The 10,024-nt window shown below is 47.5% G+C and overlaps 1 protein-coding gene across 1 annotated transcript in view; it reads left to right on the plus strand.

Annotated features, from left to right (window-relative positions):
• The first annotated feature begins 331 nt into the window (after positions 1-331).
• DDX39B (DExD-box helicase 39B) overlaps positions 332-10,024 on the plus strand; it is an 11,987-nt gene continuing 2,294 nt past the window's right edge. The window contains exons 1-6 of the mRNA XM_017859484.1: positions 332-831; positions 2,115-2,457; positions 3,500-3,627; positions 3,918-4,010; positions 6,039-6,222; positions 7,539-7,789. Coding sequence (XP_017714973.1) covers positions 2,247-2,457; positions 3,500-3,627; positions 3,918-4,010; positions 6,039-6,222; positions 7,539-7,789 — 867 coding nt within the window. The 5' untranslated portion in view covers positions 332-831; positions 2,115-2,246. The remainder of the gene's footprint in view (positions 832-2,114; positions 2,458-3,499; positions 3,628-3,917; positions 4,011-6,038; positions 6,223-7,538; positions 7,790-10,024) is intronic.

Raw genomic sequence — 10,024 nt, forward strand, 5'->3', positions numbered from 1 at the left:
CCTAGCTACTTGGGAGGCTGAGGCAGGAGAATCGCTTGAACCCAGGAAGCAGAGGTTGCAGTGAGCCGAGACCAAGCCATTGCACTCCAGCCTGGGAGACAGAGCGAAACTGTCTCAAAACAAAAACAAAAACAGTATTAATGGAATGTAGTATAACCCTCAAGCCCTACTATTAACACTTGGGGCCGAATCCAGACCCCGTCTTCTCGCTCGGATTCAGAACACCTTCCTGACTCCCTGGCCCTAGGGCATCAGCTACCTCGGACAGCATCCTTCTGGAAAATACCGCCCACCAGCCCCACCACTGGGAAAGAGTCGGGCAACGCCCCTCCCCTCAGCTAGTGCCTGCCGTTTCCTAGTGCTTGCCCAGCCGCCCTCAGGTCACCTTCACTACCGGGCCAAGGACCCCGTGGGAACTCGCAGCCCTCGCCGCACCGGTTCCTGGCGCATCCATGGAGGGGTGCCTAGAGAGAAGACCTGCATGGCAAAAACCTAAACGAAGAGATGAGAGGCATGGAGAGGAGTAGGACAACAGAAGAAAGATAACAGTGGGAGGAGACGTCAGTTTCCTTTATACCTTTTGTTACTGCCGGTAGCAGGGAAGTTAGAAACGGTTTTAAAACAAATTTCAGACAGGCATTTAACAAAGGCAAGCCTGGAGCGCACGGATCTGTACAATTGCGGAAGGCCCCGTTTCCGGTCCCTTGCGCCTGCGCTCTTGCAGCCAAGAAGGCGGGAGGCTGGAGTAGAGGGAAGCCTGCAACCGGAAGTGAAGGCAGATTTCCCTCCTTCGTCGCTGTTGCTGCCGCCATACGCGCTCTGCCTGCTTAGGTAAGCTTTGGCGTTCGCTACAATCCGTTGCCATCTGCGCTTCTCCGCACCCATCCCGTCACATGGGTTCCTGATACCCTTTTCACAGGCGATCGTCTGGTCTCTGGGGCCTAGTTGGTTCGCTGTTTCCGTAGCTTGCATCCCTTTCGAGAGCAAAGAGCTCTTGGGGGAAGGAAGGGAAGCTAAGGGGGGGCCCAATCCAAGATGGTGTCCTCGGCGCCATTGTGTTCGTTTTGCTCCCTTCTTCCAGTGGGTTCTTCTCATATTGGAGGCCTCAGCATCAATGAGAGGCGGCGCTAGGCGTCCCTTGGTCTTGGTATTTGCGGAGGGCGGGGCTCTTATCACCTTCCTTGTCCTTTCTTGAGCCGTTTCTCGGCCCACGGTGGGACTGGGAGGAGGAGCCGGTTTCTGGGCCCAGTTGGATTTTTCTCACCTTGACTTGCCCAAGTTAATTTGGAGTGCCTTCCACGTGTTTACTATTGGTGTCATTGTATGTTTCTCCAAAAGGAGTCTCACCTTCGTAGCGCAACAGTGATGTGAGACCACTTGGTAAAGATCCTGTTAAAGCCTGGGCGGGGATTGCCTTTCTCTGTCAACTATTAACTTTGTTATTGTAGGGTGGAGACATGGATTTTTTTTTTTTTTTTGTGGCCGAGCCATTTGTCTTGCACCGCCCCTCCCCCCCGTGCTAATTACACAAGGCTTTCTTAAACAACGGAAGGGAGGATACTGAGAAGTGGGAGGCTGAGAGCTATGGGAGGTGGACGGCGGCCATATGATGTTTTCTTTTCGAAAGATGAGCGCTTTGCGCAGTGATGACCCTCATCTATCACCCTTGACTGATGGCTGCTGAATTAGGCATCCGTAACGGTGAGATTATAATAGGGAAAGCGCAGTCTTCCTTTGAGGACTTTCCAGGACTCTGCTTGTCATCTCCATTTTCCACTTTACTAAGTTATTAATCATATTTTACCTTTTATTATCTATTATATTTCCTCACTATTATTTTCAGATCAAGAATTTATAAGTTGGTCTTCCCCTTTCAACTTTTCTGGTTTCCGCTACTGTGATTGCTAATCTTGTTGGGAACCTGTGTCCTAACCACTTTCGCTGGTGCTGCTTTTTCTGTTCTATTTGCTTTTCGTTTTTATGTTGTGTATCTGTTTTTCTTTCCATGTAAAAGTTTCCTAGTTTAGGGAAAGTGGGAACTGGGAATGGAAAAGAGGTGGTGAAGGCTCTACTCGTGACTAAGTCTTGCTTTTTTTTTTTTTTTTCCTCCCCAGCTCTTCTGTTAGAAATAGTATCTTTATTTTCCTTTGCTGTTCCTCAATCCCCTACTCTTCACCCTTTGTTTTCACCTGTTTTGCGAGAACCCATCCAGATCCCCCTTCCCGTCTTCCCCTGCCGGCCCAGTTATGGCAGAGAACGATGTGGACAATGAGCTCTTGGACTATGAAGATGATGAGGTGGAGACAGCAGCTGGGGGAGATGGGGCTGAGGCCCCTGCCAAGAAGGATGTCAAGGGCTCCTATGTCTCCATCCACAGCTCTGGCTTTCGTGACTTCCTGCTCAAGCCAGAGTTGCTCCGGGCCATTGTCGACTGTGGCTTTGAGCATCCGTCAGAAGGTAAATTTTCTCTTGGGCATGTAGTGCTCATTGGGCTTTTTAAGGGTACAATAAAAAGATGTGTTTGTTGTTGCTCAGGTAGTAAAGGTTTATACTTAAGGCTAGATCAGGATCAGGTGCAGGGGCTCACACCTGTAATCCCAGTGCTTTGGGAGGCCAAGGCAGGAGGGGTAGTCACTTGAGCTCGAGTGCAAGAGAAGCCTGGGCAACATAGGGAGACTCCTGTCTCTACAAAACGTTCGGAAATTAAGCAGGCGAAGGTTGAGGCTTCAGTGAGCTGTGATTGCACCACTGTACACCAGCCGGAGCGACAGTGAGGGAAAAAAAAAATCAGGAGATAAGTATCAAAAACGATTTTGGATAGAGGAGGATTATACAGGCTTATTCTTTCTTTCTTGATAGCACCAAAGTGCTAATTATTTAAAAGTAGCTTCCAGGTCTGCCATTCATTCTTGTGACTGACTTTTCTTGTCTGCTTATTTTTAATTTTGTCATTTGACTTGTAATTTTAAATTTCCAGAAAGGTCCTGGTTGGACCTGTAGTCTCCCTCTGTTGGGCCAGGCCAACTGTGGTCTCTGGAAACCTCTATGATTGGTTTAGAGATGACTGGCTTCTGGGTCAGGTACCAAGTCCTTCATTTTGTCCCGGGTTGTTGTTATGTGACCCGAAGTATGGCAACCGAAGTAGGAGAAATGGTCTTTAGCGGGTATTCAGATGTCATGAATTGTTACAGATTAAGAAAAATAAAGACAGAGCCAGGAGCATTGAAGGTGAGCGGTTGGTAGATGCAAGGGGGCTGTTAGTAGGACTGGGAAGGCCTAGATCTGGAGGAGGCTAAAGCTGGGATGAATTAGGAGAGTCTGATTTTGAGGCGAATATAATTGAGCAGAGAGAGGTAAAAAGGGTCTGGAAGTTGGCAAGAACCAGGTAAATACTAGACTTTGAGAATTGAGTGTTAAGAAAAGGGCTTGGCATGATTAAAAAGTTTGTAGAGTTATCTGGAGACTGAAGTCTAATTTATCTTTTCCCCCCTACTTTTAGTCCAGCATGAGTGCATCCCTCAGGCCATTCTGGGAATGGATGTCCTGTGCCAGGCCAAGTCGGGCATGGGAAAGACAGCAGTGTTTGTGTTGGCCACACTGCAACAGCTGGAGCCAGTTACTGGGCAGGTATATTTGGGGAGCGTGCTGGGGAGGGGATTTTGGTTAGGACTATAAGGGAAGGGTGTTTTTGTCCTAGCTACATGATGCTTGCGGAGCCAGGAGCATGTGACCTCGGTTACCCTTGACAACCTGACAGCTGTGGGGAATGTTCTGTCCAAGCATGGGGTTAGTGATTTAGATCACAGAATTGAAGTCATTTATTATCGGCCCAGGTGTGTTTTTGTCACAGTTACTTCCCTAGAGGGGATGAAGAAGGGCTGCACTCACGGTATGTTTCGGTCTACTTCCTGCCTAAGGTGTCTGTGCTGGTGATGTGTCACACTCGGGAGTTGGCTTTTCAGATCAGCAAGGAATATGAGCGCTTCTCTAAATACATGCCCAATGTCAAGGTAAGCCGAGGTAAAGAGACCTGAGAGTGAGGGTGTGGCAAGTTGGAGGGATAAGAAACTTGTAGGCCAGTAGTCTCTTTAATTTTGGAGAAGTTTTAGGTTGCCATGGTTTAACAGTGTTAAGATCCTGTGTAACAGGAGGATTTGTAATTGGGCTATGGATGATGCTTAACCAAGACCACTCTTTTCTTACTGCTTTATACTGACTTTGAATTCTATCAGTTTGATAATTTTGGAGTGTGTGGCAGAGAAAGCCAGAAACTTTAAAACAGCTCCAGGGGTGTGTGAAAATTGAGGATTCTGGCCAAGTGCGCAGTGGCTTACGCCTGTAATCTCAGCACTTTGGGAGGCCAAGGCGTGGATCATTTGAAGTCAGGAGTTTGAGACCAGTGTGGCCAATGCGATGAAACCCTGTCTCTACTAAAAATGCAAAAATTAGCCGGGTGTGGTGGCACACACCTGTAGTCCCACCTACTTGGGAGGCTGAGGCAGGAGAATCGCTTGAACCCAGGAAGCAGAGGTTATAGTGAGCTGAGATTGTGTCACTACACTCCAGCCTGGGTGACAGAGTGAGACTCCCATCTCAAAAAAAAAATCTGATTGAAGTTAAGCATTTTTGGCAATTATCCTTCATTGGTGACGCTGTATCTCGTGTTACGCCACAAATCGGGTTGACTTGTGTTATTTTTATTTTTATTTATTTGTTTTGAGATGGAGTCTTGCTGCGTCCCCTGGGCTGTGAGTGTAGTGGTGCGATCTCAGCTCACTGCAGCCTGCACCTCCCAGGTTCAAGCGATTCTCCTGCTTAAACCCCCTGAGTGGCTGGGACTACAGTGTGCCATCATACCCGGCTAATTTTTTTTTTTTTTTTTTTTTGGTAGCGACAGGGTTTCGCCACGTTGGCCAGGCTGGTCTCGAACTCCTGACCTCAAGTGATCCACCCACCTCGGCCTCCCAAAGTGCTGGGATTACAGGTGTGAGCCACTGCGCCTGGCCTCATTAGTGATTTTAGGTTTACCATAGGATTAGTATCGCGACAGTCTGATTCCATGGTCATTCTTTTCCCCCTTGAAACTAGAGTTTCTGGTGTTATTTGGCACTGCACCAAGGCCCAGATCCCTAACCAACTATTCACCTAATGGTTTTAACATGAAGTGATAATATTTCGCCCAAAGCAGTAATTTCATGGGGTTTGTATGAAGGAGTTTGAGATTTTGGGTTTATTTAGGAAAACTTAATGTTCCATGTGTTTTTTTTTGTGGTACTTTACACTAATCTGGTAATTTCTTGCTGTCCTTATTTATTTATTTTTTATTTTTTGAGATGGAGTCTCGCTCTTCTTCTAGGCTGGAGTACAATGGCTCAATCTGGCCTCACTGCAATCTCCACTTCCTGCATTCAAGCGATTCTCCTTCCTCAGCCTCCTGGCTAAGTTTTGTAGTTTTTGTATTTTAGTAGTAAATTTGTAAATATTGTATTTTAGAAGAGATAGGGTTTCACCATGTGGGCCAGGCTGGTCTTCAACTCCTGGCTTCAAGTGATCCACCTGCCTCGACCTCCCAAACTGCTGGGATTACAGGCATGAACCACCGGGCCTGGCTTTATTTTATTTATTTATTTATTTAGAGACGGAATATCACTCTTGTTGCCCAGGCTGGAGTACAATGGTGAGATCTTGGTTCACCGCAGCCTCTGCCTCCTGAGTAGCTGGAGTTACAGGCATGCGCCACCGCACCTGACTCCTTTATTTTTTAAATGAAGCCTGGCCTCATAAATGAAGGAAGACGGTTAGATTAAGTCAGAAGAACTGAATTATTGTCCTGACTGCTCCGACCAGCTATGTAACTTTAGGCAGTCACCCGCAGTGTTTGGTGGGGGGCATAAAATTTCTAAATTAGGTGACCTCTAAAGTTAGTTTTAGTTTTGAAACATGCTAAACATTGGTTTAGCTCAAACAGTGGGAACTCTGGGGGGATTGGACTCTTTCCTTCCTCTTTTTTGAGACTCTTTGCTCCTGGCTCTTGGCAGGTTGCTGTTTTTTTTGGTGGTCTGTCTATCAAGAAGGATGAAGAGGTGCTGAAGAAGAACTGCCCGCATATCGTCGTGGGGACTCCAGGCCGTATCCTAGCCCTGGCTCGAAATAAGAGCCTCAACCTCAAACACATTAAACATTTTATTTTGGATGAATGTGATAAGATGCTTGAACAGCTCGGTGAGTGGCAGTGCTGGGACTTGGCTAATGCTGGGGAGTTGTTCTTTGGAGCCAAATGATGTTTATTTGAAACAGGAGCGCCTCAGTGCAAGGACGACTCTTATCTATCACCCATGACTGATGGCTCTGGGTTCCCTGGTTGGTCTTTGTTATGCTTTTAAGCACAGTAAAGGATGTCATCTATCATCTTTCTATGATTTTTGTTTTTAACCTTTGAGAATAGGGGACTTTGGTAATTTTAGGCATAAGTCATCACCACCACCACCGTTTTTATTATGGATTCCTATACTGGGAGTCATAGGGGAGATTCTAAACTGAAAGAGAAGACAGTACCCTTCTGGCATCTCCAGCACAGCATTTACAGTCAGAATTTATAGCTGAATAAGTTTCTAGACTCAGGTCTGGGATTAATGTAGAGAGTGTGGCAGTTCGTGTGGTGTGGTATTCTAGTGTGCCAAGTGGGGTTAATGGAAGTTTTTTCTGTAAGAATTGAATATTGGTGAATGAGTGTGGGATTGGACATAGGCCCCATAAGTCATTACAAATGGTCTTTGGCAGTTCAGTATGGTGAGCTATAAAGGTGGGCTCCAGGTAGCAATGTCATATTTGCCTGACTTGATAGAAAAGTGATCCAGAGGCCGGGCGCGGTGGCTCAAGCCTGTAATCCCAGCACTTTGGGAGGCCGAGACGGGCGGATCACGAGGTCAGGAGATCGAGATCATCCTGGCTAACACGGTGAAACCCCGTCTCTACTAAAACTACAAAAAACTAGCCGGGCGACGTGGTGGCGCCTGTAGTCCCAGCTACCCGGGAGGCTGAGACAGGAGAATGGCGTGAACCCGGGAGGCGGAGTTTGCAGTGAGCTGAGATCCGGCCACAGCACTCCAGCCTGGGTGACAGAGCGAGACTCCATCTCAAAAAAAAAAAAAAAAAGTGATCCAGAGAGTCATAGATGGACTCTGATATCTGGAATGTAATATATGCTTGATACTTGTAGTCTGCTGAGGGCTGGCTGGGGCTTGGACAGGAAAGGATTGGGAGAAGGGCCTGTAAAGCATGTTTCGAAGGCCTTGAGAGCCTCTGCACTGGGCTTTGTCCCCGTTTTATAGTTGGGAACTTTGGGGTTTTATCTTACTTCTTGCTTGGTTAAAACGAACAGGTGGAATCTGATCCCAATTCTTGATTCCAAGTCCATTGCTCTTTCCATTGTGTTATTACTATTTCCAGCAATCTTCATCTCACTGGAAAGTCTACCTCTAATCTTTGTTTATCATACTTGCTTATTTTCTCCTACAATTTTTTTCTTGTTCTTGTAGACATGCGTCGGGATGTCCAGGAAATTTTTCGCATGACCCCCCACGAGAAGCAGGTCATGATGTTCAGTGCTACCTTGAGCAAAGAGATCCGTCCAGTCTGCCGCAAGTTCATGCAAGATGTAAATACCCTTCTACCTTCTCTCCCTCCACTCCCCGCCCGCTGCCTCCTCCCCTTCCTCGCCCTCTTCCTCAGACTCCCTTGTCATTCAAGTGCCAAGAAGGCGGCTTGTGCCCAACTGGGAGTAATGACTCCTTGAAGAGACATACAGAAGCAGAGACAGCTAGTGTTAGGGTCTGCGCGGGTGCCAGGGAAACTCCGGAAGACTTGGTCGGGTTAATGTGAGAGCGGGTAGTGTTCGACTTTTCAAAACCGCAACATTTTGAACCTCTTCTCCCTTTGGGGAGGGCAGAATTTTCTGCCCTACCACCCACCCATCGTCTCTTACGTGCCCCCTACAGCCACGCACTGTCAAGGTGGCGTCGAGCATACAGCTGGAGCCTTCTGCTCACCAAAACTCCTACTTTCCGGTGGCAGGAGAGCAAGAGAGGGACAGACAGATGGCAGGGCATGTCCAAAAGAAGAACATCAGCACAAATGAATCCTCCCCTTCCCCACCTCCAGGGGTGGGGGCCTTTGGCACCTCAATCCCCGATACCCTACTCCTTCCCACCCACATCTCCTTGCACCCATCTGGAACCTCGGTTGATGTGAGCCGGCAACAGAGAAGCACCGTGGCGCGGCGAGGGAATGCGGACGGCACCCAGCGGTGGATGGCGGCAGCGGAGGCCGCGGGGAAACCTGACCAGGAAGCTGAGGACCAAACCAGCCTCTTTTTCCGTTCCCGGTTTTTTTCCTGAACCCAACGCGTGCCGTGCCCCGTTTCCCCCCATATGTGTTGGGGAGGGGTGTCCTCAATGGGGTGGTAGATTTTTTTTTTCCTTAAAAAATTTTTTTGTTTTTTTTAATACTCAGAGGAGAGGGACATAGGAAAGGTAAAGTGGATGTAATCGGGTGGGTGTTAGGGTTTGGGGCTAGGTGGGGCCAATTGCATAAGCAGTGGAGTGTGTTCTCCCTGCAGTGTTCCTTCCCGTGGGATGATAACTCTTTAGCTTTATTTGGGGCTAGAATGAGATTTGAAGAAGGCCATGGAACTTCTCTTTAGAAAGCCTGCCTTGCCTGGGCCTGGTGGCTCACCTCTAATCCCAGTGCTTTGGGAGGCCAAGATGGGAGGATTGCTTGAGCCCAGGAATTTGAGACTAGCCTGGGCAGTGTAGTAAGACTTTGTCCCTACCAGAAAAACCGGGTGTGGTGGCGCATGCCTGTAGTCCCAGCTACTTGGGAGGCTGAGGCAGGAGGGTTTGCTTGAGCTCGGGACACGGAGGCGGCAGTAAGCTGTAATTGTGCCACTGTACTCCAGCCTGGGTGATAGAGTAAGACCCTGTATCAAAACAAAACCTGCCTTTTGGGATTGGGCTTCTGTTTTTTCCCATGACACACCCATCCTTTCCTATTTTGTTCTCTGGGTCTTCATATTAACTATCTTCCCCCAGAGTAGCACAAAAGTGTTAGGAAAGTTGGGCTTTGGAGTTGTGGTAATTTCTGTCTTTGTTACTTTCCTCCCCTTCAGGGGGTTTTTAAATTTTAAAGATGAATGCAGTAAGGTATAGTGGTGTGTGCCTGTAGTCCCAGCTATTCGGGAGACTGAAGCAGGAGGATCACTTGAGCCCAGGAATTTGAGGTTATAATGTGCTATGATTGTGCCAGTGAATAGCCACTGCACTCCAACCTGGGCAACATGGTGAGATCCTGTCCCTTAAAAGCATATCTGCCTGCTCTGAATTTGGTTTTTTAATACCACTTACTGATACCTTCCCTGTAAACCTGTAGATGGTTTAATTCTTAGTGAAGAGACCAGTCTCATCTAAAATTATCCTGTTGTGGTCTGACGGCAAGTTACTTATCTTGAGCAATTTTTGTTTCCCCTTAAGTGGCATTTTGACTGTCCATTGCAGTGTTCTGATCTTAAAATTGACATCCACTTTCCTAATGTATATGAGATTCTCTTAGTTGAAGTAGGAGAATCAAATGGAGCAGTTGTCCTGCCCCCACCCCATGTTCTTACAAGCAACTGTGATGGAGTTATTCTGACCTTGAGTCACTGCCTCCCATCATTTCCCAGATGTTTGGGCCTTGCTCTCCCTTTGAGAATCATCTCCCAGATTTTTTCTTTCTTCTCCCACCTCTATTTGAGGTAATGGCATCTGTGCCATTGGGTGGTTTCACTGCTCCTTTACTTCATTTGCAGTTTCTTTCCCATGATAGTTTTTAGTTGGGCAGTCTTAAAACCCATCTGATAGGAAGGAAATTAGATGTAATGTGAGAGAGACCACAGTAAAATATGGGTAGTTTTGGGAGTGGGGTGGGGTTTTCAATCTTCTCTTTCCTCCCCATCCCCCCATGGGGTGTATTGGAGATCAGCTTCCTC

This window comes from Rhinopithecus bieti, unplaced genomic scaffold, assembly GCF_001698545.2.
Source record: "Rhinopithecus bieti isolate Rb0 unplaced genomic scaffold, ASM169854v2 scaffold_51440, whole genome shotgun sequence".
Lineage (NCBI taxonomy): Eukaryota > Metazoa > Chordata > Mammalia > Primates > Cercopithecidae > Rhinopithecus > Rhinopithecus bieti.